This window comes from Acipenser ruthenus, chromosome 4 (genome assembly GCF_902713425.1).
Source record: "Acipenser ruthenus chromosome 4, fAciRut3.2 maternal haplotype, whole genome shotgun sequence".
NCBI lineage: Eukaryota > Metazoa > Chordata > Actinopteri > Acipenseriformes > Acipenseridae > Acipenser > Acipenser ruthenus.
In genome coordinates this window covers 86,886,941-86,904,432 of record NC_081192.1, presented here as the reverse complement: position 1 = coordinate 86,904,432, position 17,492 = coordinate 86,886,941, and the positions used below count along the sequence as shown (strand labels likewise).

Sequence of the window (17,492 nt, the reverse complement as noted above, 5' to 3'; positions counted from 1 at the left end):
GAGAATATATATATATATATATATATATATATATATATATATATATATATATATATATATATATATATATATGCATAAGCTTGTTGGATATTTACATTCTCTCTCTCTCTTTCCTATATATATATATATATATATATATATATATATATATATATATATATATATATATATAGTACTGTGCAAAAGTTTTAGGCAGGTGTGAAAAAATGCTGTAAAGTAAGAATGCTTTCAAAAATAGACATGTTAATAGATTATATTTATCAATTAACTAAATGCAAAGTGAGTGAACAGAAGAAAAATCTAAATCAAATCCATATTTGGTGTGACCACCCTTTGCCTTCAATTCTTCTAGGTACACTTGCACAAAGTCAGGGATTTTGTAGGCATATAGTCAGGTGTATGATTAAACAATTATACCAAACAGGTGCTAATGATCATCAATTCAATATGTAGGTTGAAACACAATCATTAACTGAAACAGAAACAGCTGTGTAGGAGGAATAAACCTGGGTGAGGAACAGCCAAACTCAGCTAACAAGGTGAGGTTGCTGAAGACAGTTTACTGTCAAAAGTCATACACCATGGCAAGCCTGAGCACAGCAACAAGACACAAGGTATTTATACTGCATCAGCAAGGTCTCTCCCAGGCAGAAATTTCAAAACAGACAGGGGTTTCCAGATGTGCTGTCCAAGCTCTTTTGAAGAAGCACAAAGAAACGGGCAACGTTGAGGACCGTAGACGCAGTCGTCGGCCAAGGAAACTTACTGCAGCAGATGAAAGACACATCATGCTTACTTCCCTTCGCAATTGGAAGATGTCCAGCAGTGCCATCAGCTTAGAATTGGCAGAAAACAGTGGGACCCTGGTACACCCATCTACTGTCTGGAGAAGTCTGGTCAGAAGTGGCCTTCATGGAAGACTTGCGGCCAAAAAGCCATACCTCCGACGTGGAAACAAGGCCAAGCGACTCAACTATGCACGAAAACACAGGAACTGGGGTGCAGAAAAATGGCAGCAGGTGCTCTGGACTGATGAGTCAAAATTTGAAATATTTGGCTGTAGCAGAAGGCAGTTTGTTTGCCGAAGGGCTGGAGAGCGGTACACGAATGAGTGTCTGCAGGCAACAGTGAAGCATGGTGGAGGTTCCTTGCAAGTTTGGGGCTGCATTTCTGCAAATGGAGTTGGGGATTTGGTCAGAATTAATGGTCTCCTCAATGCTGAGAAGTACAGGCAGATACTTATCCATCATGCAATACCATCAGGGAGGCATCTGATTGGCCCCAAATTTATTCTGCAGCATGACAACGACCTCAAACATACAGCTAAAGTCATTAAGAACTATCTTCAGCGTAAAGAAGATCAAGGAGTTCTGGAAGTGATGGTATGGCCCCCACAGAGCCCTGATCTCAACATCATCGAGTCTGTCTGGGATTACATGAAGAGAGAGAAGCAATTGAGGCTGCCTAAATCCACAGAAGAACTGTGGTTAGTTCTCCAAGATGTTTGGGCCAACCTACCTGCCGAGTTCCTTCAAAAACTGTGTGCAAGTGTACCTAGAAGAATTGATGCTGTTTTGAAGGCAAAGGGTGGTCACACCAAATATTGATTTGATGTAGATTTTTCTTCTGTTCACTCACTTTGCATTTTATTAATTGATAAATATAAACTATTAACATGTCTATTTTTGAAAGCATTCTTACTTTACAGCATTTTTTCACACCTGCCTAAAACTTTTGCACAGTACTGTATATATGAGAGAGAGATAGATACTGAATCAGAATGTTTTATTTGCTGCAGGAGGTATATTATACACCTGACCCACAGGTTCATATCTAAGTTGATGTGTTGTGTGTAGGGTATCTCTTATTATCTTGTGCAGTGTGTATATCAAACTAGATCTGCCACCAGTTTTATCAGCAGTCTACAATCCAATCTGCAACTGGATATTACACACACTACAAATTATGTGTAATAATACAAAGCATGAGACGAACCGTGAACAAAACATAATGAGAAATCAATAGCAAATGAATGCACTGTGCCCTCCCATCATACATCTTTTTACAGGTCAGGAAATATCAGCAAAGGTCTAATAGAAAAAGTGTTGAACAGATGAAGCGATCCCCTGTTTGGAATGTGGCTAGACAAGAGAATTGTGGATCAGTGTTGCAGGGTCTCCCTGGCGTGGACTCCACTCCTGCATTGTCAAGGCGGCGTATGTAACACCATCCTCAGAGTCACAGGGAATTGTGGATCAGTGTTGCAGGGTCTTCCTGGCGTGGACTCCTCTCGTGCAGTGTCAAGGAGGCATATGTAACACCATCCTCAGAGTCACAGGGAAGCTAATGGAGAAAAAAGGTCATTGTTAGTAAATGTATTTTCTGTGTGCTCTGTTTGCCTACCTGTATATAACAGGGATAGTTTTATTATTTCTTATACAGAGTGGTCTCCAAGACAATGATCTTTAGCAAAAATGTTAATATTGATGGACTCACTATTACCTTCTGGTGCGAAATGTGTTTAGGCAAAGAGGACATGGCTACTGTTGGATACTCTCTTTTTTTCAGGAACAAAATGACTTCAAGCAAAGAGGAGTGAATTCAGATCATTTATGTGGTGCAGACAGTCAACGGGGTGTGGACACCTGATTCAACATCCTAATCAGCAGAATATATGGTATTGCCTGATATGGACACCATGTGGGATCCTTCAAGAAGCTGCTTGATGAGATTCTGGGATCAATCAGCTACTAACAACCAAACGAGCAAGATGGGCCTAATGGCCTCCTCTCGTTTGTAAACTTTCTTATGTTCTTATAAAACCATAGTTAATAAAGGCGGTATGTTTGTATGCATCTTTTTATACACTGCTGGCCTAAAGATTAGAGTGATCTGCTTCTGAAGCCCATAGTGCACTGTTTGTGTGGAAAGAGGTGTTTCTCCAGGAACTTCAATGGACATGTTGGTCAGTGCAGCCACTGCGCTGAGGTATGAGCTGATTGCACAGGCACCCCTGTTAACTTCCTGAGATCCTTCTGCTTTCCTGGGATTGTGGATGAATAGTTGCACACAACTCTCACACAGCTTACAAAGGTTTGGTGGATCAAATTATATATCACGTGATCACATCCATTTGCATACAATGCAGACTGGGGGGGTTTCTACTTGTGGTTCTGGGCTTCACCTCTATTTGCTTGATATTAACTGATATCACGTGGAACTTTCTTGGTGGAAATAAATGCATGGAAACTATGTTGGGAAGTACTTTCAAGGGAGCTAAAGAACTTTAAACAAATAAAGGTTCACACTGACAAGCTCCTCTGGGATGGGGAAGGAGATTGATGCATAATTCAAATCACAAAGCCAATGAAATGCCAGAATGTATCTGTACATATATTACCCTGTCTCCTCCTTGGGGGGCCCTTCCCTTCTGAAACGACACTGTGGTGTACAACACCCCCCCCTCCTGCTCTCCTGAGGGCTGACAGAGAAAGATCACAGTGAATCACAGCGAGTGAAGCTAGGTTATTTTACCTCAGCAGGGTCTTCTGGTTCAAAGCTTGTTACTGGCTGAAAGCATGTCAGTCAACAGGGGAAGTAGCTGGTTGGTTACTGAGGAAAGAAGCCATTAAAAGGAGGTGGGGAAATGACCAAGGAAGCGCAACACTAGCTGAAAGCATGGCTTGCAAACATTTATTTAACTCACTCTAGTACCAAATACAATGTTTTTTAAATAAAAATACATGTTAACTATGACATATTTCTTTCAAAACTGTATTTTGAAGACCAATACATAAGGAATGGAAGTACGCAACTGGTATTATTTCTAGAATTATTTTGTTAGCTGCAATAATCACTTTGGTATTAATACTAGAGACTAATATCAAGCTAATAAGTTAAGATAGACACAGCTCGCCCCCCCCCACACCCCACCATGAATTATGTCCCAGAGCACATGAATAGTCAAAATGAAGGCGATACCCAAGAGGGTTGGTGGCTGTGCTGAGTTGTATATATTGGTGAAAGAGAACGATCCCAGTGAGTCACAGTGAGACAAGCTGCTTCTGAGGAATAGTGTTGATGGGCTACAGCAGACAAACAGCCTCTAACTCCACATTGCAGGTGCAGAGACATTAGAGAGTTTCCAGACCCTGTTTCGCAAACTGCAATGTAGCTATGCCAGACAAATAAAACATGACAGAAACTTATGGAAATAGGGAGCATAGGTTGGGCGTGAACGAGCAACCATACACCATGCACTGCATCCATTTAGCCAGAAACAAGGAAGAATTAGGGAGGGCATGATTGAAGTCTTTAAAATCTTAAAAGGAGTTGACATAGTTAACCCGAACCAATACTTTAAGCGCAGGACTAAAACCAGGACCAGAGGACACAGTTAGAAATTAAATGTCGACTTAGGACAAAGGGAAGGAGACACTTCTTCAAACAGTGAGAGGTGAGGGTATGGAATTAGTTACCTAGCCATGTTTTTAAGGCTGAATCACTTAGATCCTTTAATTTCACAAAGTTCTGAGATCAATGAGCTACTAGGAACTGGATGACCTTATATTGACCGAATAGCCTTCTCTCGTTAATACATTTTCTTATAAGCAGAAGAGCCAGGCTCTCCATCCGTGGTTATAGAGCTTTTAACCTCATCTCAGTGACAGGGATCAGAATTCGTAACGATAATGTATCACAAATGGACTTAAACCCCACCTCACACACATTACTGTCTCATAGTGCCGTGGTGCACAGATCTCCACACAGGCATGGCATATCTACGTTTGCAGATTGTTCAAAAACTCTATTTTAGGCTGCAGTCTGTCGTTGTGCTTGGATTAAAGAGTAAATGGCAGTATGTAATTGTAACTTACCGATCTCTTCTTATTGATCTTTCTTGTGTAAATGACAACCGGGATCAGGAGGAGGAGAAGAAGAATTCCACATGTCACAATCAAAGCTGTCAACAGACTAAGAGACAATGAGATAGTTAGTGAACTCCACCAGCTTGACAGACTGCACTGAGCACGATGTCTAATTGGAAAGATGTGTCAGTTACATTTCAATCCCACCTATCGATCTGAATGTAGGTGTCACCTCATGTGGGCTTCTCTTTCTATGAGACACCTAGTAGTTCTGGTTTACAATGTTTAAAATACTACAGCTCAATGCACGATTTGTTTAATCTTTTTAAACAAACTTTTACTTGGCTCGGCTAAAGAAACGTGTTTGTGTAGGCTGGATGCAAACCTGCCACCACCAGGAGCAGTTATAAAGGTCATTAACCTCATCTCTCCTGCAGGGGTCAGAATCCTTGACGGTAGTGCACCCCCCACTGCCCATTACTTACTAACATCTTTAAAGCGATTGTAGCTAACAGAATAGTTCCATAACGTTTCCTTGCCATACTACATCCATGTACTTTATATGTCTCAAAAGTGTAGTTTTGAAAGAAACACATTTTTTAGCAAACACGTATTTTCATTTAAAAACATCATAATCCGGTACTACACTAATCTGTTTGCAAGAGAATGCTCTTAGATTGTCTTTCACTTCCAGGGTCTTCTCATCTGGAGAGTGAAAACTGTCCCCACCCCCCACTCCTGGGGGTCTCAAGAATAATGAATAATTCACTCTGGAGGCAGAACAAGAATTATAAAATAGAGAAATACTTTTAGGCTCTTTAATATCCACAAGATATTGTCTCAATCAGCAACACTTACTGTTGTGAGCCTTGGTTGTTTTCACTTGTGCCAGCAGGGGGCGATGTTGATTCAGGGTGTTGCGTTTCTGTGCTGTAAAAAACAAATCACCTGGTATTATCTGTCTGCAGAATCCTAGTTGCTGGCTCATTTTGAGTAATTCTTTAACCCAAAGAAATCACATGATGCTGTGACCTTTCAACTCTGATGGCTCTGTATTGTCTGCAGTGATTGAATGTGTAGGTGTGGCCCAGGGGCGGAGCCAGCTTTTCATGCCGGGTGGGGTAGGAGTCTTACTCCAGGGGCCCATTGTTAAAATAGTTGTCTTATAATTTACTGGTGTTGTGATCTTATATCGAAGCAGAAGTGCTGAATTAGTGTATAGTGGAATGCTGATGTGCATAAAGTAGACTTAAGACTATAACAACTCAAGACCATAACCATAATAACAAAATAAAAGTCGATAAACTTTCAAAAAATGTAAAGACACGGTACATAAAATAGTTGAAAACATAACAGGAGATGCAAATATTTGGCAACAAATGCCCACTATTGAGGTACTAAGAATCCAGCTGTGAATACCAATGTCAACAGTGAAGGGTGAAATACAAGGACATTACTGCCAGGGGTCCTACATTGAGACAGAGCATAACTGACTCTGCAGCGCTGCAGTTACCTGGTTGGGTCGCTTGTTGAAGTTTGCTCAGTGGTTGCTTGGTGGGTTATTGTTGTGGATCTCGATGCTGGATTGAAATAGTTATTATTACATAATCTGATAATATAGAAGCTTTTTAAAACAATTTTAAAAAGCCCATTAATTTGTTAAATAGTGTTTGCTTCTGATCTTGATAAAAAACACAAAGCAAATGCAAGGAAACTGCCTTTGCCTTGTATTTTGGTGACACATTTTGCACTGGCTTTCTCAGCTGGCATAACTTTTGAGGTGTGGCCTCAGCTCAAACTCCCTTCAAAATCACAAAACCAAGAGGACTTGAATCTCACGCTTTACGTTTGTGTTTTACTGTTCATCCAAACCGGGACCTGTGTGTTACAGCCTCAAAGACCCCCCAATGTACTACTGGTAGGAAGGCCTGTGGGCGTACCCAGTGCCAAGTGAACCTGTTTTTAAACTTGACAATTTTACAACCAAGTGTAAATATGTTTTGTACACTTCAGCATTTTAATGTCATATGTGTAAACTTTCAGGACAATTTGGGAACACTTGTCTCTGAGGTACTCTTCCCAGTAAAAGTAAACTTTGATGTGCAGAGAGGGCTCTGGAGATTCATAATAGCAAATCAGTCTAATATGAAATGTAGGTAAATGCAAAATATCATCTATTTATTACTTTCAGATGTATCCTAACATTACAAACTTGTGTTTCTTACCCTCATCAATGCTAAGGTTCAGCTGGATTCCTTCATCAGTCACTGCTCTCTGAATACCACACCAGTACCAGCCTGCATCCTTCTTCTCCAGTCTCCTCACAGTCACAGTGAATACTCCCCGTGTTCGATCATCGCTGATTGATATTTTATCTTCATCCCTCTGCTTCACAGTGGATCTTTGAATAATCTTACAGGAGCTCCACACTTTCCCACTGCACCAGTATTTCACATTAGTGTTCAAGTACCGGTCATAGTGACACTGGACACTGACTGATCCTCCTTCAATCCCTGTGATAATGTGACTTGTGACTGACAGTCTGGGAGCAGCTGCAAATACAACACTCTAAGTAAATGTAATCTTATTAAAGTAACAAGAAACCTGCTGTTTCACTATTGATCAGTATCATGTTTATTAAGAAGCACCAGTAGACACAGACACATACAGTAGGGCCTTATTAATCAAGGTGTTTACTGCAAAATGCAATTTGCATGTTTTTGTTGAAGTAAAATAAAACTTCTTATGTTATAAAACTAGTAGCACACAACTTGGAAGATTAATTTGAGGATTAAATATGTGGCAATAAAACAGCTGTCAATAATACCTGACTCTTTCGAAGACTTTCCTATTGTTATCTTTGGATACCAGCCTCAATCAATCACGACGTGTCATCAGCTCAGCTGGTCAGAAACTGAAAGTGGTGAAACCTGTTGTATAATTAACAGGTTTCATGGTGTCCAAATGAAGAAACTCAATCAAATACGTGTTGAGCAAGTGTACATAAAATAATTTAATCTTTTAGAAGATTTATTTTTATTTCTGGAAAAAAAAGTGCATTTGGTGTAACTCTGAAGACAAATCTGACCCATAGCCTCATAGAAGTTCTCTTGCCCAAATAGCACAAGTCTTTTATACAGTACTAGACACTTAGTGTTGACTTATAGAAAGGGAAACTGCAGAATGACCATGGTTAACTGCATACAGTATGGTGGGGCAGTGCTGCAGGATGAAGATATCATTGTTTAGAGCTGCTGTGTTATAAATGAAGCGGTGTTGGTAGCATTCCAAACCAGATCGGTTGCTGCTGCTATGCTAGGATCCTGTACACAGTGTGAAATATTTCCACCTCTCTTTCGTTCACTTGCCCCTTAAATAAAGTAGACCCGACACAGACTTGAAGTTTCAGCGCTTTAACCAAAAACAAGACAAACACCTAGCTCCTTTCAGGAGCACTGACTAAACACTGGAACAGCCCTATACAAAACACAGTTTTACAAAATACAAAATATAATTCGTACACACAGTACTCACACTGTTCAATGACTGCTTCGGTAGCAGGGCACACACCTTCCTGCTTCCTTCTACACAGCAGCCCCAAATGAATTAGTTGTGGGGTTTATACTCCCCACAAAAACAGGTATAGGCAGCTGGTGCTGATTTACAATAATCGGCAACTGTCAAAACAATTAACAATTTAACAAAACAATTAACACACGTTTGAACATGTGTTTGGCAGGGAGGATTTTAACCCCCTCCCTGCTCTGCTACGCATCCTCCCCCTTATGTGCGCAGCACATACCGGCCATTCCACGGCCACCTCCCTCTACCCTTAAAGGACCACCCGCCCTCAAGTCCCATCTCTTTTATTTTCACCCTCTTCCACGGGCGAACTTGAGGGTGGGTTGGTCCATCCAGCGCTTCCAGGCCAGGACCGAGAACCGGTGAAGAGGGACCCAGACGGCTTGACCTGGGCAACCAACGCGTAGGCAGGTGACCTGGAGCGTGCAGCGACATGCAGAGGTGTGAGCCTCAGGATCGGCGCAAGGGGAACAAAGCGGGAGGAAGTGGGAACACCAGTGACATCTCATCCCTGCGTAGTGACGTCTGGGTTTCCTGGGGGAGGGAGTAAGGGAACAGGCGAGCAACTGTGCTTGGCAGTGCCCCGACCTGGGCACTAGGTTGAGCAGAGGGAGGTCAGGGCATTCCGGCAGGGGATCCACAAGAGCGGGGCAAGGGACCGCACTCCACAGCGCCGGACTGACTTGTAGGGGTGGAGGTTGGGGCTGGGGTGGAGGTACCCTCTTCACATCCTTCCCCTTGTCTGTTGGTTGTCCCTCTTGCGCTGGACACAGCTGGACTTCTCCCTCTTGTGCTGGAGAGATGGGCTTCTCCCTCTTGCACTGGACACTGCTGGGCTTCTCTTGCCAGCTTCACCTCCCATTTCTGGAGCAGCAGCTCCAGCTCTGTAGGCTCCAGTTCCGGCAGGCCACTCTCCTGCATCCATCTCCTGTTCATTTCTAGCTGCTGTTCCATATTTTTTTTAAATTTGTTCTATTAGATCCTTTAGATCTTCCATTTTTCCTTCTGGGTCTATAGGGGCACCCACACACGCTGCCACCATATGTGAAATATTTCCACTTCTCTTTCGTTCGTTTGCCCCTTTAATAACGTAGACCCGACACAGATTTGAAGTTTTAGCACTTTTGTGTGCTTAATAATAATAATAATAATAATAATAATAATAATAATAATAATAATAATAATAATTATTATTATTATTATTATTATTATTATTATTATTATTATTATTATTATTACAGCTGATCAAACAGGTTACTCAGCAATAACGACCAATGATTTCGTACGGAACACAAAAGCCAGAGCACTTTTTTTTATCGGCACTGATCCGTGGACACACCACTGATCTCAAACCCCAGTGCACTACAGCTGACATACTCAAAAGAGCTTTGAAACAGACTTTAAACCTTTAAGTGTAAAAAGTTGTCAGGATGTTAACAATGAAGCGAAAAAATACAGGTAGGTTATTTAAACCGTTGTAGCAACATGTGTGGACGTGGAACGCTGTATCTTTCAGAACCCTGCTACTTACTCTAACATATTCCTTTAACATTTCGGATGCATACTGCTTTATACAGTGTACTTGTAAATACAGTAAACGAACATAAATTGTGATTGTTTTGTTACGCTTAGTTCAAACAGTTAAAATGCTAGTCTCTCACTCACATTGGAGACTTCCTCAGAGTTTGAGTTTGAAATCCCACTTACACAGACAAAAGTGTCTGTTGTAAGTGAAGATAAGAACATAAGATAAGAACATAAGATAAGAAGAACATAGATAGTTTACAAATGAGAGGAGGCCATTCGGCCCATCTTGCTCGTTTGGTTGTTAGTAGCTTATTGATCCCAGAATCTCATCAAAAAAGTGTCATTTAAAAAAACAAAAATGCCAAACAAAGGAATGTGACGTGGGAACGGCGAGTTTAAAGGTATTGATCGGCTTTCGAGAAGCAGGTAAGTGGGCTGTATTGTTTGAACAGTGGTTAAAGCCAGGAACCAAATACAAAAGCTGAGTTTAAATCTAATGTCTGTGTAATTGATGGAGGTTTACAAAGTTGTGATGAAATTGCTTTTGTTCCTGAAAAAAAGTAGTTCTTGCTGTTTAAACGATGAATGAAAAACTACAACTCCGAAAATGCCATAGCTATCCAAGAACACTGATTGACTTACTAATACACCTGTTTGTAATTTAACAAACCAGGCAGGTATAAAGGACAGGTTTCAAAGAAAATAACTGTCAGTGAGAAGGTAAGGAACTGTGTGTAGACCTGAATGCGGTGTAAATTAAAACAAAGTATATTCAAGCTGTGATCTGTGAATACAGTAATCTGTCGTGTATCCGCCCGTCACATATCCGCCCTCACCATTTGTCAGCCATGATCAAGCTCTTCAGCAACGTTAGTTTATTATTGAACAGAGAAGATTAGTTCACAGATTGTAGATCCCACCAACGTTTTCGTACACTGTGTTGTATGTGCTCTGTGCGCTTCCATTGCTGGTAGTGTCACGTGAGCTGTTCAGTGTGTTGATATGTAAATAAATCCTGTTCACCTGCGGGGCGTATCAACTGCAACCGCCATCTCAATCTTCTGCCTGTCACTCAGCAGCGAATACACGCACCCACACGGCTACCCTGTGACATTAATACCCTGTATCTTTCTAAACAAGGGATTAAGGGGAGCTCCCTAATAAAAGCTGAATCTCAAAACAATAATTGTGTGAATATAGTAATTCTTACAGCTGTGTATAATGGTATTTAAAACAGGATTCATTTACCTGAATTTTTACACATCCGCCCTTACTCTGGTCCCACCACATTCGGATACGCGACGGATTACTGCAATATACTTCAAGTCAGTAAACCGGATTAGCGTCTGACTAAAGTTAGGGATCCTGTAAAGTTTAGTTAGTGCTCCAAAACATGAGCGAGGGTTTATTTTTGTTTTGCATTGTTTGTTAAAAGAAGCCGTGTTCCCCCTGGAAACCCATCCTTTGTTGTCGAGCTGCTTGATCCACCAAACACGTGTTAGGAACCCAGAACTGTTACACAGCAAATAAAGAACCTTTGTGCCAATTTGTAATTCAGAAAAAAAGTTTATATTTTGAATGTATAATTGTATTAACCTACTTTTAGCAAATGATATGAAATGCTAATTGAAATTGCAAGCCCTTTTCTAAGTGTTAGGTTTGAAATGTGTAATCCCAATTAACTAATTGTTGAAATGATTGAGTAATAAAATGCTATTTACTTTTCTGTTGAATTCAATGGTGGGATCATGCCTGTTTGGGTATGGTGAAGTGGTGATTATGGACTGTTTGGCCGCTGGTCCCGTCTGTTAAGGGGAGAAGAAGAAGCCACTGCTCTCTGAAAGAGGAACTGATCTTGCAATGGCAGGTCAGCAGGGTGGACCGTGGCGAAGCCATGCACCTCACAGCCTCTGTTTTACATGTGAATCCTAAGAATAATTTGTGGAAAATAATAACATACCACATATACGCACACAGCCTACCTGACACACGTAAAAGGGCTTTATCTCCTCAACCACAGCAGCTACAGCACTCAAACCAACTTTAATTTAAAGGAGGCCAAATGTGAATTGTTTCACAATCTCTGTTTTACCTGTGAAGCCTAAGAATCATTTGTGAAATACAATAACATATCGCATGTACACACCACCGTCCCAGCATCAATTAAAAGTGCTTGATATCCCTAACCACAGCAGCTAGCATTTTCAAAACAACTTTAAAGAAAACCAGTTGTGAATTGTCAGCTTCTTTTACGTGAATCCTAATTTGTGAAAAACAAGTGGTTGGGGATATCAAGCCATTTTACGCACATCATGCAGTGTGGAGTAGTGGTTAGGGCTCTGGACTCTCGACTGGCGGGTTGTGGGTTCAATCCCTGGTGGGTGACACTGCTGCTGTACCCTTGAGCAATGTACTTTACCTAGATTGCTCCGGCAAAAACCCAACTGTAGAAATGGGTAATTGTATGTAAAAAAATAATGTGTAAAAAATAATGTAATTGTATGTAAAAATAATGTGATATCTTGTAACAATTGTAAGTCGCCCTGGATAAGGGCATCTGCTAAGAAATAAATAATAAGTGTATGCGATATGTTTTGTTTTTCACATATTATTAATAGGATTCAAAACAGAAGCTGTGAAACAATTCACAACTGGTTTTCTTTAAATTAAAGTTGTTTTGAAAGTGCTAGCTGCTGTGGTTGGGGATATCAAGCAGTTTTAATTGACGCTGGGACGGTGGTGTGTACATGCGATATGTTATTGTATTTCACAAATGATTCTTAGGCTTCACAGGTAAAACAGAGCCTGAAACAATTCACATTTGGCCTTCTTTAAATTAAAGTTGGTGTGAACGCTGTAGCTGCTGTGGTTAGGGATATAAAGCCATTTCATTGATGCCAGGACATATGCGGTATGTTATAATTTTTCACAAATTATTTGTAGGATTCACATGTGAAGGAGAGCTTGTGAAACAATTCACAATTGGTATTCTTTACATTAAAGTTGGTTTGAACTCTGTAGCTTCTGTGGTTGGGGAGATAAAGCCCTTTTACACGTGTCAGATATGCTATGTGCGTATATGCGATATGTTATTGTTTTTCACAAATTATTCTTATGATTCACATGTAAAACAGATAGAGGCTGTGAAACAATTCACAACTGGTCTCCTTCAAATTAAAGTTGGTTTGAGCACTCTAGCTGCAGTGGTTGGGGAGATACAGCCATTTTCATTCATGTCGGGTTAGCGCGAGTCGAATATCAAACGAATATCGAACGTCAAGCTAACTGTACCGCGGTGCCGTCCGTTCCTGTGAGCTTCACTCCTGTACCATCCCATCCAGCAAAATTCAACACAATTTTTTTCCCGTACTGTGGGAATCCCGTGGGTCCCACGGGGCCCGTCTTCATGTCACTCTCTAATTCGTAGCACTAACTGTGGATTTGTTAATCAACGATATATCTGCCCCACACTCCCCTTCTCTTCAAAGCCACTCAGCCACTTTTAGTTGGAAGATTTTTAATTTAAAAGATCAAAGGATGATGACACAAAAATGTTTTAACAGTGGGAAAAGCATGGTAAAACTTCTAAATTACAGTTCAAATTTACTGTGGTAAACTTTTATATGGCCACACAGACTGCTTCCTCAAAATATATACTGTATATTAATAGACAACTGTCTCCTCTATAAAAATAGACAAAAGAGCTTTCAATTCCTCTACGAATGCACCAGCTAAACAGTGTGTACAATACAACACTTTAATTTGCAAATGTGATCTGTGTTTATCGAATGTGTATTTCTATTATCTATCTGTCTTTAAAATACTAACAGTTTATTTTATTTTTGAATATAAAATTTCTTTGTTCAAAGTTTCATGAAACTGGTAAATGACATATCAATGTAATACATCAGTTGAATACTTTGCGCTGTTTTTAAAGAGAGGTTGGAGTTAGTACACCAAACTCTTTAAAACAGTCTTCAATAAAGTATGAGTTCAAGTTTCCATTATTAAAGAAATGAATTCAGCAAGTGTAGTTAAATATCCCTTACCTGTAGCTGGAAGTACAGCCAGGAGAAGGAGAAGATGCTCCATGTCTGTGTTTGACAGGATGTTACCAACAAGTGTCTTTCACTTCCTACCCTGATGGAACAGAAACACTGACCACAGTGAGTCATACAGGCGGTCCCTGCTACAGTGTAGCATGTTTTCCATATAGGAGCAGAAACCACAACAGGGTCAGGCATGGGGGTTGTGGTGTTATACACAGGTATGGAAAAAGTATTCAAACGTGTTACTTGAGTTGTTAAAAAAAATGTAATTAAGTAAAAGTCAAAGTATCCTTCTAGAAAACTACTTGAGTAAAAGTACAAAAGGATCATATCTTAAAAGTATTCAAGTATCAGAAGTAAAAAGTAGCCGCCCTTAAATTCTACCCATGGAAATCTGCTGTTACCCTGAGTTACACACCAAGTATATTCATCAGGGGGCACTACTATTTTACACACACCTATACTAATATACATTGAAATCTCCAATCAGGAATTTAAATTTTAGTCACAACCTTTATCCATAAATAAAACACAATTCATGAAACAATTCCAGGCTCAAATGTAAAAAATGTGAAATCCTGTTTTGAAACTGTTTGTAGATTCCTGTTACTTTTCTAAACTACTAAATGCATCCTCCGCAGCTAAACAAGAGGCACCACAATTAACACAGATGAGTCAAATTACTCAAAAGCAGTATCTTCTTCTTCGTTGGGGGTTTCGTTGTGTTTGTTGATTGGTTATTATTCACAATGCAATGCATATAAACAGTTTGCTCATTTGGTGCACTGCTTTGGTGACCCTGGCCGTATTGTTTTTTTGTTTGCAGTTGCACACAACCATTATCGGTGCACATGAATTTTTCTCAACTGTGACATATTTACCTCCTTAAACATATCTACTGCTTTTACATTACATAAAATAACTAGTAGTAGATAAAATACTTTGTGGCATTGTATTTTTTTTCTTTTTTTGGAGAAAAGATAGCTGTGGTTGTCTTCATACAGTGGGGGAAAAGCAGGTTGTAAAAAAAAAAAAAAAAACGTCTGCAAATAAATCATGCCTCTCATATGAGTACATTTTTAAACATAGTTTGACAGCTGCATTTCTCCATAGTGTTAAGATTACATTAAAAAAAAGCATAAAACATTGTCTGAGATACAAGCACTGTATGTGACAGTGAATATATTTTCGCTTGGATTATGTCATTGAGGGTTTTTGAGGCTCTCCGACTCAGACAATTTAAAATTTTGTCGGAGTGTGAAGTACGAATAGTACAGGAGATAACGGTAAGCAAAATTCTTCCTCCCCGGACCCCATGAGTCCTGCTGACACATCCATAGCTGACCACAATTACATATGGACAGACTTACTGTTTTTGTCTGCTTCCTCTTTTGACGCTCCCAGGGTGGGAGAAGGGAAGTCAGTAGGTATTCCATCTCCTCATCGCGCACCAGAGAACCCTACTGGCCCAACACCAAGCACATTCAGAGTGGATAAGAGGCAGGGCTGATCTCTGTTCTCCGGGATCGGTAGCCTGCCCACCTCTGCTCTGGATTGCTCGGCGTAAAAGCGATTCTGGCTTTAGGCTTGTGAGATCGGAGGACGCTCACACGCCCTCAGAACGTCTGTGCTGTGTGGGAAATTCTTTTGTATTTTAATGCTTAATAGTTTCCCAGGTTATTTAGGAAGTCAACTCTGTTTTTTGGCGCCATTTCTGCACAGCCTGTGAGCTGACATAATATTAAAAGTGTTTGACTGTACTTGTTGGGTATTAGGAGTATTAGATGTATAACACCACAACCCCCATGCCTGACCCTTATGTGGTTTCTGCTCCTATATGGAAATCATGCTACACTGCAGCAGGGACCGCCTGTATGACTCACTGTGGTCAGTGTTTCTGTTCCATCAGGGTAGGAAGTGAAAGACACTTGTTGGTAACATCCTGTCAAACACAGACATGGAGCATCTTCTCCTTCTCCTGGCTGTACTTCCAGCTACAGGTAAGGGATATTTAACTACACTTGCTGAATTCATTTCTTTAATAATGGAAGCTTGAACTCATACTTTATTGAAGACTGTTTTAAAGAGTTTGGTGTACTAACTCCAACCTCTCTTTAAAAACAGCGCAAAGTATTCAACGGATGTATTACATCGATCTGTCATTTACCATTTTTATGAAACTCTGAACAAAGAAATTTTATATTCAAAAATAAAATAAACTGTTAGTATTTTTAAGACAGATAGATAATAGAAATACACATTCGATAAACACAGATAACATTTGCAAATTAAAGTGTTGTATTGTACACACTGTTTAGCTGGTGCATCCATAGAGGAATTGAAAGCTCTTTTGTCTATTTTTATAGAGCAGACAGTTGCCTATTAATATACAGTATATATTTTGAGGAAGCAGTCTGTGTGCCCATATAAAAGTTTACCACGGTAAATTTGAACTGTAATTTTGAAGTTTTATCATGCTTTTTCCACTGCTAAAACATTTTTGTGTCATCATCCTTTGATCTTTTAAATTGATTAATTATTATTATTATTATTATTTATTTCTTAGCAGACGCCCTTATCCAGGGCGACTTACAATCGTAAGCAAATACATTTCAAGTGTTACAATACAAGTAAATCTTCCAATTAAAAGTGACTGAGTAGCTTTGAAGAGAAGGGGAGTGTGGGGCAGATATATTGTTGATTAACAAATCCACAGTTAGTGCTACGAATCCACAGAAAACTGTAGATTCGTTAACGACCACAGTGAGTCAGAACAATTAGAAGTGTAGGCTGCAATTCGGGGGTGGGATTATTGAATGATTGCGCTCTCATTAGATCACTTCCTCATATGCTGTATAAATCAGGTAACCTCACCTGGCTGTTGCCGTTGTAATCCTATCCTCCACAGCCACCTTAATGCAGGCAGTCCCCTTGATGGGGTCGGGGGAGCGTGGCTCGTCACGGTCCACCCTGCTGACCTGGCATTGCAAAATCAGTTCCTCTTTCAGAGGGCGGTGGCTTCTTCTTCTCCCCTTAATAGATGGGACCAGCGGCCAAACAGTCCATAATCACCACTTCACCATCCTCAAACAGGCATGATCCCGCCATTGAATTCAACAGAAAAGCAAATAGCATTTTATTACTCAATCATTTCAACAATTAGTTAATTGGGATTACACATTTCAAACCTAACACTTAGAAAAGGGCTTGCAATTTCAATTAGCATTTCATATTGTTTGCTAAAAGTAGGTTAATACAATTATACATTCAAAATATAAACTTTTTTTCTGAATTACAAATTGGCACAAAGGTTCTTTATTTGCAGTGTAACAGTTCTGGGTTCCTAACACGTGTTTGGTGGATCAAGCAGCTCGACAACAAAGGATGGGTTTCCAGGGGGAACACGGCTTCTTTTAACAAACAATGCAAAACAAAAATAAACCCTCGCTCATGTTTTGGAGTGCTA

At 40.1% G+C, this 17,492-nt stretch overlaps 1 protein-coding gene across 1 annotated transcript; it reads right to left on the bottom strand.

The window, feature by feature from the left end:
* Nucleotides 1-1,742: 1,742 nt before the first annotated feature.
* Nucleotides 1,743-14,084, bottom strand: LOC117399307 (CMRF35-like molecule 3). The gene is made up of 7 exons (XM_059023017.1): nucleotides 14,027-14,084; nucleotides 7,094-7,420; nucleotides 6,382-6,448; nucleotides 5,727-5,798; nucleotides 4,878-4,974; nucleotides 3,401-3,481; nucleotides 1,743-2,343 (listed from the first exon to the last, which is right to left on the bottom strand). The coding sequence occupies exons 1-7, from the start codon at nucleotides 14,067-14,069 to the stop codon at nucleotides 2,239-2,241; spliced, it is 792 nt and encodes a 263-aa protein (XP_058879000.1). The 5' UTR covers nucleotides 14,070-14,084; the 3' UTR covers nucleotides 1,743-2,238.
* Between the last annotated feature and the right edge of the window lie 3,408 nt (nucleotides 14,085-17,492).

Coding starts and splice junctions, on each gene's coding strand:
- LOC117399307 (XM_059023017.1), bottom strand. CDS start 14,069: ATGGAGCATCTTCTCCTTCTCCTGGCTGTACTTCCAGCTACAG. Junction 7,421..14,026: donor GGCTGTACTTCCAGCTACAG/GTAAGGGATATT, acceptor TTGTATTTGCAG/CTGCTCCCAGACTGTCAGTC. Junction 4,975..5,726: donor AACAACCAAGGCTCACAACA/GTAAGTGTTGCT, acceptor ATTGTCTCTTAG/TCTGTTGACAGCTTTGATTG.